The 15,992-nt window shown below is 41.4% G+C and overlaps 1 protein-coding gene across 1 annotated transcript in view; it reads right to left on the bottom strand.

Moving 5' to 3' along the window:
- UBE3C (ubiquitin protein ligase E3C) overlaps positions 1 to 4,576 on the bottom strand; it is a 76,366-nt gene extending 71,790 nt beyond the window's left edge. The window contains exon 1 of the mRNA XM_032183446.1: positions 4,313 to 4,576. Within this exon, the coding sequence (XP_032039337.1) occupies positions 4,313 to 4,378 (66 nt within the window). The 5' untranslated portion in view covers positions 4,379 to 4,576. The remainder of the gene's footprint in view (positions 1 to 4,312) is intronic.
- Between the last annotated feature and the right edge of the window lie 11,416 nt (positions 4,577 to 15,992).

Genomic DNA, 15,992 nt, shown 5'->3' with positions numbered 1-15,992 from the left:
CACTCACTGGTACTGGTTTCACTTTCTCTTTAATCAGTGTTAACTCATCTGTGTTAAAAAGTCTTCCTCTCCAGGAATTTCTAAAGCCATCTCATTTTGCACTGTAATTAAAAATACTTTATTTTAAACTGTGCTGGGATTTATAAAAGCATATTTTTACAGATTTCAGATGGCACAGTAAATTTGACTTAATATTATTTTAGCCATTTTTCCTGTTAAAGGCTTACAAGAAGTCATTAATTCATTTAACAACCTAAATGAATGCTGCAGCACTACAGAGCCCCTTGTACACCCCAGCACAGCCGTGGGGGTACCCCTACACATTATGCTCTCAAGGACTGGTGCCTCATATTTTTTCTTATAATTGGCAAAATTAGTAAAGGATCAACAGGTCTGACCTGACCAAATCAGGCTGAAGGGCTAATGGTATTTCTGCACTATGCCACCAGGAGTCCACCTTCATGACAGAATGAGCGAGGCCCACGAGCAGCCACCAGAAGGGACAGTGACAACGATGCCAGGGCTGTGCCACGCTCACCCCTCTCCTGCCTCAGCCTGAAGGCCGAATCACATCAGCTCTCTGCTCCAGCAGAAAGCTCACCCTATAGCACCCTAAAAAAGCCTAGATTGGATTAGATCAGTGAGCTAACATCAGTCACTGCTTGCAATACAGGCAACGAACTATGAGCTGGGAACCACCACCCAGGTGCAGAAGCATCAGTTTTGGTCCACTGTACCGTGAGGGAATTGGGCTAGCTCAGTCTGAACGGCACCCAAACCAGCTCCTCAATTCATCTATTTTCTTGCCCGCCACACCACAGGAATTCTGCAACCACAGCCTCTTGGCCAACAATAAATGTTCTGTACAAAACATCCACCAATTATCAAGATGTTTGCATATGGAACCCCAACATGAGGCAAGTGTTTTGGAGGCTACCTTACTTAAGTATTTTTAGAAGGTTTTACCAGTTGTAATAAAAACTAAACCTGAAAATAACTTACCAAGAGCCTCGAAAAGCAGGGAATCATGTTTTGAAGGTGACAATAATCACTCCCCAAAGTTAAAAATAGTAGTTTCAACAACAGCTTACTACTTTGTAAATAAGTAAAACACAGAAATAGTACCTATACCCTCACACAAACACACAACTAATGCAAATAATCCACGTGAATCAGCAGATTTGTGAAAGTACACAGAGGGAGCAGTCCAAATGCTGACATTACCATCTACTATCTTTTATACTTACTTAAAATGTCGTATTTAAATGCTACGGTATTTTGAAAGGAACAGTCCATGGAACAGTTATTTTGATAAAATTAATTCTGAAATCCAGGACTTAGTAAGTTAGACAAAGACTGTTTTTGTTTGTTTGTTTGTTTTTGTTTTCAAAAAAAGTTCAGCTGGATTTAAGTGCTACACCATCCACAATCCAGACCACCACAATGAACGTAAGATGCCCACAGTGTAAACACAAACTGAAGCTGTCTGCTCTTATACTTCAAAAATACCATAAAACTTAGTGGTGAGAAAGTACGTCAGATTCAGTACCTTCGGTTAGGAAAGCTACCGGTAACATGAAATGTATGTTTAAATTACATCTCATCATCCATTTTTTAAAAGGCCTGCTTTTTTACACATTGGGTATAGTGAAGTGGGTTCTCTTTCAAGTCTGAGAACCTAAACAAATTCCTCTTTTCAAACTCATACATCTATCAACTCTAATCTGCCTTAAGTCTTTATAAATTTATGAACATGTCAGTTTGGATTGTAAGTTTTCTAACTGCCACAATTAATGACATGACAAGTCCCGTTTTAGACAGGACTGTATTTCTGTAGTTGTATCCATCCTGATAGGACTTCCTAAATAAAGTTAACAGTCAGAAGGCCCAAGGAGATCTAGGCACATCTCCACTACAAACATAAGCAGCAAAGTCATTTGGGGTAGCAGTATGTGTGACCCATGACAGACAAGGTTCTTGTTTGTGGCTGTGGTCACACTGGCAAAACCACTCTTGCACTGGTCACGTTTGCAGAAGGTTTCTGATGTGGTCGTAGCCACTTCAGGATGACCTCGCTAGCACAGTGAGCGCTGACTGGCTGCTCAAACTGGAGTCTCCGCTTTTATACCAAGCAGGTGTCACTTACGTAGCTGTACAGGTACAACAAAATTTGGGAAACTTCCCCGCATCAGGCAGAAGATAATTCCTAGCATTAAGCACCCTGCAAACAGATTCCAATGTTATTTTTGAGTTGTTTTATTCCACCAAAGGAATCAAAACAGGCAGTATTCAGCATCCAGCTAACTAACGGAGCGTCGCAGAAGAGTGGAGCTTCAACCAAGAACTGTAGCTTTGTAAAAAGATACCACCTGGGGAGGTGAGAGGAGAATGGGAAAGTTTAAAAAAGAAGTTTCTTAATCCATGCATACAAAATGCTGAAAAGAAACATTTCACAATTCAGCCTCCAGTAAAACTGAAGCCTAATGAGTACGAAACACAATCACAAGAAGCCTGTGACAAGAGATGGTGAGAAGTCTCGAAACCCACACAAACACCTACCACACCAAACTCTGTGGTACTGCGTTTACATAAAAGTTGAGGTAAACTGTGTTTTGAAATCCCAAGTATTGCAGATTTTCTGAGAATTAGCAACTATTCCAAGGGCTTTTTACGATGTCCATAATCAGAATGGCCAGAACTGTGACTAACTCATTTGCATTGATACAGCACAAGCACTTCAGTGGAGCAATGGGAAATCCTGAAATCTGTGGGCCAGTCAGTACAAATCTGATCGTGAAATATTATCTTTGAATTGGCTAGAGTGAAGCCCTGTGCATCAGTCTCAACTTCCTTTATCTCACAACATTTGTGCTGCTAAATTTATACCTGCATAAGGTTAATAAATTGGTCCCGTATCATTAAAAATGTATAACCACAGAAAATTCTGCTGAATTTTCATTAAGGTCTTAGTAAGTGTAACAGAAGATTTGAGTCTGTTGTTTACTTCTAGAGAAGGAAACGTGTTCTGTAAGTACCACTGTTAGCAAGTTGATGCCAAAAGTTACAATACCTAAAGCATATTGTCAAGGACCAGGACTTGTTCTGCCAATTCCTACTTCAACTGCACAATATTTATATTTTCGACCCATGTAATGCCACTGTATGCAGTCTTATGAACACAAGCATCTTAGTATAAGCATATGATTCAGATGAAAAGTTAGGTGGTTTAATGCAGCCCTGTTACACCCTTTATTTAATAAAATACGTAAAAGACACCGAAAAGGAAAGTTTACTGTCATTTTAACATCAAACACTGAAGTATTTTGGTTACCTTCCAAACTTACTGACAAACCTTAAAAGTTTCAGAGAACTGAACTTGCTTACAGTGTACAATAACAAAAACCTGAGATGTACTTTTATTCCTGTTAAGATTCAAAGGTAAGAATGAAAATAGCAATTGGCTTTACACGCAATAACGTTGAATAACATGAGGAAGCAGTGTTTTAGCAGTGCACTGAAGTGTCCCTTACGAATCAGGCCACTTCTGAAAACACTCTGCCCTTTCTCTTGCTCCTCATGCTCTCCTGTGCTTGGCTAAGCGTCTGACTACCCCGTCCAATCAGCAAGACCTAAATAAACCATTTCACTCCAACAAGACCTAAAAGAACTGCTTCCATCAATAAACGCCAGGAGATTCAACAGCCTGCTAGAGCGGGCAATTAACCGCTGCTCACAAGCTGCCTGAACGTAAACTTGGAGGAGAAAAACTAGAGCTGTGTGTGTGACCTGCCAACCTGCCCTCGGTGGGTTTGAAGCCCCCCAATGATACGCGTTGCTGTAGGGCCGGGTGAGGCCATTCCCCACCAGCAACCTGGGGGTCAGGCCCAGGAAATTCCCCTCGTAGGGATGCTTCAGGGGTCTCTGGGTCTTTCCCCTGCTCACCTCAGGAGCCCTCCGGCGAGGGGAGCTGCTCGGAGGTGTCCCCCAGCCAAAAAAGCTGGCTTGGAGAGGGGGCGACCTCAGGAGACATTTCCTCGTCCCCCAGGTCCCAGCCTGCGTGGGGCCTGATTTCGGCAAGAATGGTGACAGATAAATAGAGGCAAGGAGACAGAAGATCAATGCATCGTGGGGAGAGGAGGCTTTCTCCTCCCTGGGAAGCCTTAGTCATAGCTGCTCCCATTTTTTGAAGGCCCAGCGGTAGGAAAAAATAAATAAATAAATAAAATAAATAAATCCCGGTAACGCCGAAAGGGGGGCGAGAAAAACCGAGGCACAGACATAAACACGGAGACAGACAGGCGGCGTCTCTTACCTTCCTACTCGCTCCTCCGAGGGACACCTTGGGCCTTGTTTTGAAATCCCCTTCAAAGCTGAACATGTTTACAGCTTATCCCATCGAGAGCGCAGCCCGGCCCCCCCCCCGAGCTGACACCGCCAAGGGGGCACCGGGGGCGAGCCGAGGGGCTGCCGGCCCCGGGGAGGGACAAGTCCCCAAAAAGGGACAACCCCCCGGGCTGGCACAAACCCCCCCAGGCAGGGACAGGCCCCCCAAAAAGGGCCGAGCCCCCGGGGAGGGCCGGGCACCCCACAGCCCGCCCGCCCCCCTCACGGCTCCCCGGTTCCCCCCCCCCCAACCTCCCTCCCTCCCTTCCTTCCCTTCCCCGCCCCGCGGCCTTCGTTTCCCCGCTCGCCCCCCTTTCTGACCGGCGGCTACGGCTGGGTGGAGTGGGAGGGATGAGGAGGAGAAGGAGGAGGAGGAGGAGGGAGCGGAGGAGGAGGAGGAGGGGGCTGGCGGGGCTGCTTCACTTGCACTGGGGGAGCAGCCGGCTGTGGAGACAAGATGGCGGCCGCCCGCAGCCTCACAGGCGCGCTCCCGCCGCGGGGCCGCGCGCGCCGCCCCTCAGCCCCGCCGCGGCCGCGCTTCAGCCGCGCCTCAGCCGGCTGCCTGGGGCCTGCGCCGCGGTTAAAGGCTGCACTGGGCGTGGGATGGGGGCTAAAAGATCGATGTTTTGTTTGTAGTGTGAATGTTTATTTGTTTCTGTGGGGTATGGTAGTCGTTAGCCCGTGAGGTGGGGTTGTGAACGCTGTACCGGCGCTCAAACCCACCTGAGGAGCACCCCTGTGGGGTCACACTGCAAGGAATGGGAAGAGAAAACGGCTGTAAAGTGGCATCAGCAGAGCTGAAGGGTGAAACTGCACCTGAGGCTCTGTAATCTTACATTTCTTAGCCCGATCACTGTTTTTCAACACTCCGACTGCGTCATTTCAGCCACAGAGGTGACATGGCTGAAAGCGGTAACCAAAAGCATTTATTCACACTGCGGCTATGAGGTGCTAAATAAATATATGTGCTCAAATAAAGATGTGTGCTCAAATCCAGCTTTCGTTTCCTTTGGTGGAGATGTGGTTGGGCCCGTACTCATGAATTCTCACACCACTGTATCACAAGAAGCAGGTGGCAGAAGATGGTGCATGTGGGAGCTGGTTGGTGCCGAAAATACAGTGTTGTGTCTATTCCCAAGCTGAGGGACAAGTGGAATGTTTGTTGAAATTTCTTTGAAGTTATATGATTCAGAAGCATCTAGATTTTAATATTTTATTATTACATTTTTTTATAAGGGAAAAGTGCTTGGCAAGGCTGACTATTAGTCCTGCATCTCCTGAGATAACATAGTTTCAGTATGAGCAAGCTATAAGTACTGTAAGTCCTATAAGTACTGTTTACGGATGAAGGTGAGGTTTAGGGCATTGTGAAATACCACGTCCAGTGTTGGTTCACAATTTCAACACGTTGCATTTCTGATGTAATATAACACCATTGGTGTACAGTTTGGCTCCAAGAAAACGGAGTACTCTACATTGGAGGGATAGAAAGATTTTTTTCCATGGCTGACAGCATTCTTTTCAAGAGGACTTCAGCCCCAGTAAACTTGGTAAATCTCATTCAGAAAACCAGAGAAATAATCTAGGTGTCTGTAGCAGTTAATTCACTGATTTTCATTAGTGCAGAAGCAAACTGGAAAGTCCTAAGTTCATGCCAAAGTATTATCTGTAGCAAAGCCAATTTAGGGATTACCTCCTGTCAGAAGCCAAACAAATGTGAAACTGCACACACAGAGCAGGGTTTCTATAAAGCAGGTCTTCATACAGGACCAATACACGTTTGGCAGGAGTCTGTCGCAGTGTCAGAAAGACACAAGATCCTCCCCTGACCTAGGCTGTTCCCTGCTGAAGAGATGATCAGTGAATGACATGGGCCTGACTGATGAATCTTTGAGACATCTTAGTGATTTGCATGTGCCCCTAGAGGCCACTGTAGGTATAATTTTATTAAATGAAGATAACTTATATAACAGAATAAACTGAATGTTTGTATTTTGAATACAGTGAATTCATGGAAGCATAGAAGAAACTGTAAATGTGTTTTCTCTTTATTTTTAGTACAAAATATACAAAATATGCATTTGTATCACAGGGGAGAAGACATACAAGATTCAAAAAACTCACTGTCATGTAGTCAAGAAGTCAGAGTGGTGGCTGGTTTGATATTCTCAGGAAGCAACAAGAGCAGAGTTTCTCCATGATGGAAAACGAGTGGGCACAGGGGGTGATCCAAGGTAGGGCTGTGTCCTCCCCAACCAGGACACAACCCCACAAGATTCAAACACAGTGGCCAGAGCCCAGCAATGGTTACAGAGCTCCAGACATGGTGAGGGATGAGCCCAGAGTGTCCAGCCACAAGCAGCAGGAGATGGAAGGTATGTCCAAAGTTCATCCAAGCGACAGGAATGGAAACAGCTCTCCTGAGCTGTTCCTGGACTGATGAGTGAGTGGGGGTTCCCCTAAAGCTGGTCAGGACAATTAAGTCCTATTAGTGCATTCAGAGCCCTGATAAACATATGCCTAAGGATCAGGGAATACTGCTCTTGTATGGATGCCTGTGTTAACTCCCACCTGCCTCCCCTGCTGCAATGAAGTTAGCTCCATATGCAGTTTCCCATCTTTCTCATCTCCTTTCACATTGCACATTTCAGGAGGCTTTTTGTTTTCTCCTAATCACAGTTCTCTGCCCTTTGATTGTTTCTTTTGCCCTTTGCCAGCATATACTCACATTGCTGCCAGCTACAACTGGAATGCAGAAAACCAGTTGTTCACCAGACTGCAAACCATTAAAAAGAATCAATTTTGAACTTCCACTTTTTTCCTTTCAATTCAACACTCAAAAATTTCTTCACTACCCTAAGCCAATATCAATCTTTTCTACCCTTATTTGATATCAGGTATGTAAGGCTATTCCATCTGGATATGTGAGAATCGCAGATGACAAGTGTTCAATTCACAAGAAAATTCTTTTTTTTTTTTTTTTTCATTGTTGTAGGACTTACCTCCCTCACCATGTTCTAAGAAAAGAATCAGTATCTGTAAGTATATATGTACATACAAAATTTCTCTAAATACATATATCTCTATATATTGCTCTAGAACACCTTTGACACATATGTATTGAATATCATTTGGGTAAACCAATGCAAGTTCAACAACATGCCTAGCTTCTTACAACAGTAATATATTTTCTTTTAGCATCCAATTTATATATGTGTTGCTGCCTGCTAAATGATTTTTTCTACCCTGCCTGCACTGAACACATGTAACATCTGACACACTTCATTTTTATGGCAGCTACATATACGTATACATGCATATACATATGTATAGTAGATATATATATATGAAGATTATTAGTTATTCTGCCACAGTCTTTTTTTTTTCTTGACTAAAAAAATCACTTTGCATTTTTTACCATTTGTCCATATACCCAATATACTGGCTAGTTTTGATACTGTTGCTATGACTCCATCCAGGCTGATATGTTTCTTCAGGAGTAGTGACCAAAACAGGGCCCCTCTTTTCCCTATCTTTTTTCCAAAGAGTTTTACCTGAACTATTAGTAAATTTGCAATACATATGACAGAAACATAGTTTTGACAAGAAACCATATGAACTGTGAATCTCACACTTGGACATCTAAGCACTACTTTGTTGGAGCTGGGATGCCAAAGGACCATACCAAAAGTGAAATATTTTTGTTTACTTTTGCTATCAGCTTGAAGCAAAGTGTAAGTTAATAATAGCAAAAACATTCATTACCTTTATTTCCACAGAGGCATATAGCAGCACAGATAAGGACACTGCTTATCGCACACAATCCAGCTGATGAGATGTTTAATTAAGGTTACCCAACATGCTTCTGTGATGTCTGAACTGCATGGCAGTTTTCTAAACTTGCGCCACTGAGTTTTTTGCAATGATAAAAATAGGATTGCGCCATGTGCTACCATCCTTGCTGTGGCTGAAGTTAACCACTGCTCGGTAACAGCTGAATGAACAGGAGCATTTCCATAGCTCCCATGTCCTGTATGTCCCTGGAGGGTGGATGTTCTCTAGGCAGAAATCTTCTGTAGTTTTGCAATTAAAATCCACATCATAACATACATACAGTGACCCAATCTCAGCATGTTTCATATCTCCTCTGGGATGTCATGTAGGTTTGGTAGTCTGTATTGCTTTTTGTTTGCAAATGGGGGACAGAGAGAGAGACATTGAAGAACTCTGTGCCTGAGCAGAAGTAAGATTAGTTCTGTCATTGGCATGGAGTGAGGGTAAGTTTTCAGAGGCTATGAAAATAATTTATTTTTCTTTTAAGTGAGTGGCATAGAAATGAAAACAGCAACACACACAAGATGGTCACATTTGTAGACAATAAGGGCAAAGTGTAATTGAGTCCACATCAGAGTGAAATTTGTTTATAGATTCTCCCATGGGCTGGAGAGAATCATGGGCCTGGAAATAGGACAGGAAAAATTTCGTGCTACATATCTAACTATTCTAAGATCATAGCTTCCTGTGCTCCCTGGTCTTCTTTTTCCTTTTTCACTGTGCATGACTTGGAGCAAAGCCATCTTCTAAAAGTAGTTTGTTGACACCTTGATACTGAGCAGAAGAAAACCAGGAATTAAGATTTAATGGGCAGCAATAATGAAAAGAAAAGAGAACTCCTTCCCAACAGTTATGAAGATCTTCAGTTTATGGTTTGCTGGGTGCTAAGGATAGCATTACTGAGGTGACATGAACTTTTAAAATTACGGAGCTACTGGTAACTTACTGTAAGTAGAGGCACACTCTGTCTCTGTCAGGGAGAGATTTTATAGTTTTTATAAACTCTTCACTTATTTAAAAAAAAAGTAGTATTAAAAACCAAATGTTATACACGCTGTTTGTACCTTTTGAATGAGCACCATTTTTCATCTACAATAGTTTTTTACAGTCAGACTAATCCCCAAACAATTTAACTTCTGATGCATTGTCCTTCTGGCTCCATTCTGTGTATTTATTCCTGTTGGTGGTATAATCCTTATTTAGACAGGATAAGCAATCAAGAGTATATTTGGCAGTTGCTCAGCATTGTGGGATATGATGGCCAAATTGTCACCATCTTACCATTACTTTCCATTCCCTGTGCAATTATAATAAAGTGTCCTAAACTTTTATGCTGACTTGGTGAACTCAGATGAAAATCTAAGATGCACTGACAGCACCTCGTTATGTGCTATATTTCTTTCCAAGATGCAGAAACGTTCCAAAATGCAGAAATATTTTTACAAGAGTGCATAATAAATGAAGAGTAAATAAGTTAAAAATTCTTTAATTTACAAGAGATGAGTCTTGAAATTAGTCCAAATGTTTTGATAGGCCAATATCTGATTTCTAGAAATACTTTAATAAGGTTTGCTACTCATAAGGACTGATGGTGGGATGTAATTTTATTTTATTTTTTAATTTATTTACTGTGGGTAAAACACTGAAAATTAAATCTATTCTATCAGAGAAGATACTGGCAGGACTGTAAGGTAAAAAGCACTTCACTTAAGCACTTCCTTTAGTTAAACCTGAGTGCCAACAGACACTGCCAAGGAATGAAGACATTTTATTTAAAATTACACTGGCAAGAGACCATCAAATTATCCTTAACATTTTCATTAAATTGAGATACAGATATAGTTAGGGTAGTAAATCTTTTCGATACAAGGAGTTTATTCCTGAGCCAAGGCCAGATTCAGCAGTAATTGTAGGAACTATTAAGACCTAAAACCTCATCTACATTACCAAAACAATTGTTCAAGGCTTTAGCCCAGTTTTGAAAAATGGACCGGATCCATCCTGTACTACAAAACTAATCAGACCGGTGAACTACAATGATCCATTTGGATTCCAGTCCGGGGTGAGCATTTCATGTCTCGTTGGCTTGATTCAAGATTTGGGGGTTTCCATTAGAAATCCCTGAATATCTCTAGGTTGTCTGCAGTTCATGCTCCCAAGGCTCTAAAACAATCAAAGCATTGGTACCTTTCATAATGCTGACACCTTATTCCTTTACAGGAATGTCTAGCTGAAGATAATAAGGAACCTTACATCCGTCGTTTCTAAAATGAAAAAAAATAAAATAAATAAATAAAAAGTTATTACCCTATGGTCTCAGCTCTGTTATAAGATATACATAACAAAATTTCCCCCCAGAGCTTCCTACATTTGATTCACAGCCTTTGATTGAACAAGATAATTTATTTTAGGTATCCAGTCTTCTAAGGAGTGTAGGGATAAGGGCTTATTATAGTTTTATAGCTATAATTGAGAGCTGTTATTATGTTACTTGGCAAGTGTTAGTTAACCATAAATCCTAGTTTGTTTTCTGGATTTAAAAATTGTAAACATACTTAATTCCAATACTAGCACTGCAAAGATATTCGGCTAAATAATAAAGTAAAGATTAGGATGGTCTTTCCCAAGTCTGCCTAAAAACTTAAGTATCAATTTATTTTAATAGGAATGGAGTGTCCGTGATCCTTAAATGTCTTTGAAAGCCCAATTACCAAGAATAATTACCATCAAGTGAGCAGAAATATAACTTCATACTTACCTTTGTTATCTTTGGCTCACCTTTAATGTACCTGGAAGCTTTCCCTATATATAAGCATTATAAAAATTGCCGTTCTAAGCAAATTCCAACACGCTGATTTTATGCTGACAGAAACATGTGTGCTATGGGCCAGTACATCTCTAACTGTTGTTAAAACATGTTCCACTTCATTTCCTATTTAAATTGGTTGGAGTACTTTCACCCTCCCTTGGTGCCCGTGTAAACAAGAGCCTTATCAAAGTCAAATCTTTCTTGTGGTTTGAGGAAAACCAGACCAGATTATTTCTTTGGTTTAGCTTACCTGAACTTCTTTGTGATACACATTTATATGTGCATATATATATGGATATTTGTATATGTATGTATATATGGAAGCATTTTCTTGCAAAGTGTTCCAGAAGAAGAATTTCAAGAGGTCCTTCATGACAAATAAAGCACCAATGATTTTTTATGGTTTTATATGTCTAAAAAAGAAGATCTCAGTACAACCTAACCTATGTTCGTTAAGTATGAACGAACACTCAGATGGGTTGCTCAGGGTACAGGCTCTTGTAAGAGTGAAAAACAAGTAAGAAAACATAAGCCAACATCATGATAAGTCAGAAGATGATGAGATAATTATGAGGTGGAAGTGAACTTCAGAACCTACTGGAAACATAGAAATTGAAGGTAGCTGATAAGGTCATATTGTGAAGACTCATCCAAAAATTATTCAAAGGGCATAAATTACAATCTTTTAGACAATAATTAGGGGAAAACAAGGGAGAAAAGAAAAGAGAAACCAATTAAGATAACTAAGAGGAAACAATAGTGTTTTGATATTTTAAATGATTCTGAACAATTTAGTACAGCTGCCCTCTGCAGTTCTAGAATATTCTTCTGACTTAGCTTTGTGCATCATTCAAGTTATTCAGATTAATTTTCTGCATGGGTGTATTAGCTCAGTCCTAAACAAGGTGTATAGGTTCCTTTATAAACTTAGATTTTGCACCATTGAGATCCACAAATTTAGCTTACCAGAGGTTGAGTTTACACTGCCTTAGAATAAAGTTCCTGGCTTTTACTTTTACCTACACAAATATTTCACTGAGTGAGATCAGTGTGATCGATTTTTTTTCTGTCTGAGTATTAGGCTTCTAGTCTAACCTCTTCATCTCAGCCTCTCAACAGAGGCACTCCTGTCCTCTTCCAACCTCCTTCCTTAGACTGAGTTCAGCTGATCCCTCACTGGGTAGGAGTGTTCACTGACTGCCGGTTGAGATGGGCGTAGGTGCTTACCGTGTGCGGGTTGATGTTAGCCAGGATGAACTCACCCTCCTCATGACTAAGACATGCCACACAACACTCATCCAAGAAGGAGGAGCTGTGACGCTTGGGCACTTCTAAGCAGACTTTGAGACCTAACTGACAAATGAGCAATAAAATTGTTTGGGATTATTCTTAGTGTCACACAAGTGTTTTGAGAAAAGAGCCAGAGGCTGCTGAGTAATTCCTGCTTTATTCAGGACTCCTCAGTGCAAGGAAGACATTGAAATACAGGAGCAAACGTGTCGGAGGAGCAACAGGATGATGAGGGGCTGGACCATAAGATACAACGAGAGGCGGAAAGAGTTGGGTTTGTTCAGCCTTGAGCTGAAGGAAAGACCTTACTGCTCTTTGTAACTAAATATATTAACTCTAAATAATGGCAGGGGGTAGGGAAGGTGGAGCCAGACTCCTCAGGGAGTTTTGCACAGCTTGAGGACAAGGCTTGCAAGGAGGGAAATTCTCACTAGCTATTAGGAAGCAATTTTTCTGGTAGGGGTGGTCAATCACTGGAACGGGACCCAGACACCTTGTGACCCCTCCATCCTTGCTGACATCCAGACCTTCACTGCCCAAGGTGTTGAGCAATCCGTTGCCCCTGCTTTGAGCAGGGGGGTTGAATTAACCCCACAGGTACCTTCCAACCTCAGTTTTTTTCTGGGTCTGTGGTTCAGTTCACCTCACTAGATAGTGACAGCGTGGCCATTGACATCTAAGCTGGTTGTCCTGGGTTCCCTTTGCCATCAGTGTTGTGACTCATCAATATTGACTTTAAGATGAGATGCACCAGTCCATGCTCAGTATTATTGCTCAAGTGCTGAGATCTTTTTGATGACAAAAGAAGTCTTCTAAGCCACAAGGACTTAGTCATATCAGTCCTTCACTCTTTGCCTCACATTCCCATTTGTAAAGCAGAGATACTCCCACCTCAGTATTTCTTTTTCTGTAGTAACACATTTGTGAATATCTGAGTATCGCTCGGAGACCATGATGTTGGCTGCTATATATGGAAATAGAAAAAAGAAATAAAGTTTCCAGATGATGACAGCGCTGTGGCTGCCTCTTCCCCTAAGCAATGCCAACAATAATTAAAAAAAAAGCCTTTTATCTTCAAATGTATTTCAGAGCCAGTCCGCAGTGAGAAGAGCTTCTTAACATATGAACTTTCAGATGGCTGGGTTGAAGAAAATATGGAGCTTTCCTTTAAACAATTAGAGCCCATTTTGCTAATCAATTTTTGTCAGGCTCCTCGAAACATTTTTCACGATCAGATTCCAAACTGTCTTGAACAGCATGAACTAGCGACCTTTTATCAGTCCAGTTTGGGGCACTCTGATACATCCCTGCTCAAATTAAATAAATCACAAACCTTAATTAACAAAGACTGGCATGACTGCAAAAGCAATGAATTTGTGCGCTATCTGAGAGATCACAAGCGTGCAGTAGTTACAATTAATGGATTTAATTTTAAACGCCAGGGCTCCTGCATGAAAGTGCCTGAGAAGTCCATCCTGGCATTCTTATTGCTCTTTAATTATAATTGATGTACCTGGGAAAGATGTCAGCAGTGTACATTTTAATACAGGTGATAGTCTCCCTTAAGAGCTCATAGTCCTTGCTTGAAACAGTCAATGATATGCAACAAGGTTTTGATGAAATCCAAATTTATTAGGGTTATTAAAAGTCATTAATTATTTGGCACTGTAGAGATGTAATCTGGTACTATTTTTTTAATGGACAGCTTTATATATTTAAGTTTGAGAAGTGAGGTTTATTTTTAGTTTAAAATATTTCCGTCCCTCTTGGCCCCCTTCTGCCATTCCTGTTTCTTTCAGATTTCTCTCTCCTTTTTATTTTTCCTCCTCAGGCTGAAGTCTTATCTTTCAAACAGCTATTTCCAGCTATTTTCCATGTTTTATCCAACATCAAGAAAGGTCTTCACTGCTCCACTATCACTGTTCTTGTGAGAAGCAGCTCCCAAGAGGTTCAACCAGCAGTGAAGAGTCAAGCCTAAAAAATCAAGCCAGCTAACATCAGCAAAAGATAAATCCGTCTTCTGTTAAATGGCATCGAGTCCACTGGCATCGTTTGGGGTGTCAAGCTTAATCTGGACGTAAGTGGCCTGAGAATTAAATATTTTCTTTGTCCCACCATCCCAGAGGCAGCCCGGCAAGTGGGGCTGACAGCAGGGACAGGCAGTCAAGACCTGGCAGGACACCAGCTCTGCTCTCACTGCCCACTTGCCTGTGCCATCTGGAGAACAAGGGCAGCAGCTCCTGCCTCTGCAGGAGGGCACGGGGCATAAAAAGTGGCAGCAACAAAGAAGGAGGTGGACAATGCCAAAAGAAGACGGCATTTCCCCAACCTGTGTGTCCCAAGAGGAACGTGGTGAGGTCAGGTCTGCTGGGATCTGTGACCTTCTTCTCCGAGCTGGTTGGACCATGCTGCCCTCATCCCAAGGGCATCAGATCTCCCTGCAGGACAAGATTAAAAGAAGTATTCGCACTCTAGCTGACTCTCATAATTACAGCACAAACCTAATGATAACTAGTGATTCTCTTAATGCCTCAACTTCTGCCGTTATTAAACTGGAGGAAAACTCCAGCAATCAGTTAAAGAGGAAAATTAATTTTCTAGTTACAGAGACTGGGAATGGGACATAGGTGAGTCCTGAAGGCTCATAAAAAACAAAAGGCAATTAAAAAGAATCTCATATGGATTTTGTCATTTACTTTATGAAAGGTTTGTCATTGACTTTAATGCAGTCAGAATTTTCTTGATTCCTTTTAAAAAAGTGTATTTCTTAAGGATGCATCATGATTATTGGGGCCTGATTCATCATTTTAAAATATTTAGGGTTGGCAATGCAGTATTTTATGGAACTATGTAACTCACTGGTATTACTATTTGGTAATTTTTGTGTATTGTGCATCACCGGAACACAAGCCTTTCTTTTAAAAATTAGACAATGAAAATTGAAGAACTGAAATAGTGTATGAACTATGTTTTGTATTAATTATACCTATCATCAGTTCCATTTTCTGTGCTTATGAGTTACAGCTACTGAAGCCAGTATCAGCGATTAATGGTGAAGAATCGACCACAAATACTTTTTAACTGAGACATGGAAACTTGCCTGCAAGTTTTACTTGCTTTGCATTATCTGGTACCATTGTCTTAAGCAAATAGATGTTGTGAGAGATATGAACACTGGTTTGGCCTCTTGTGTAATGCAGGACATGGAATTTGATCCAGTTCTTCTGCAGTGATCCATACACTCTCAATGTATGACTTGAAGAGGCACCCTGCATCATGCACACAAGTTCCCTGCTAGCACAGACTCCATATGTATAACCCTTTGCACAAATTTATAGAGCCCCAGCCTAACAAAATTGGGCTTTATGAAATAGAAACTGACGGGTTTATCCTTCAGGAATTTGGCCGATCCCTCTTTGAGTCTGTTTATCCCTTTGGCCTCTGCAACGTTGTCCAAGAGCAGAATGCTGGTGCTGCATGCCTGTAAAAAAATGCTGCCTTCTGTTTGCTTTAAATTTTTTACTTCAGTATTTATTGGTGGTTCCCCAGCATCCAGAACCTTCCCCTTTTCCTGATTATTCCCTTTAGAAGCTGTTGCAGAATCTGACTGATACAGAGACTAAACCCCCTTTTTTTTAATTTCTAGCCTAACTCCTGGCCAGTTTATATCCATTTG

Source organism: Aythya fuligula, chromosome 2 (genome assembly GCF_009819795.1).
Source record: "Aythya fuligula isolate bAytFul2 chromosome 2, bAytFul2.pri, whole genome shotgun sequence".
NCBI classification, from domain to species: domain Eukaryota; kingdom Metazoa; phylum Chordata; class Aves; order Anseriformes; family Anatidae; genus Aythya; species Aythya fuligula.
Note: the sequence above shows the minus strand (reverse complement) of the source record. Positions and strands in the feature narration are given on the sequence as shown.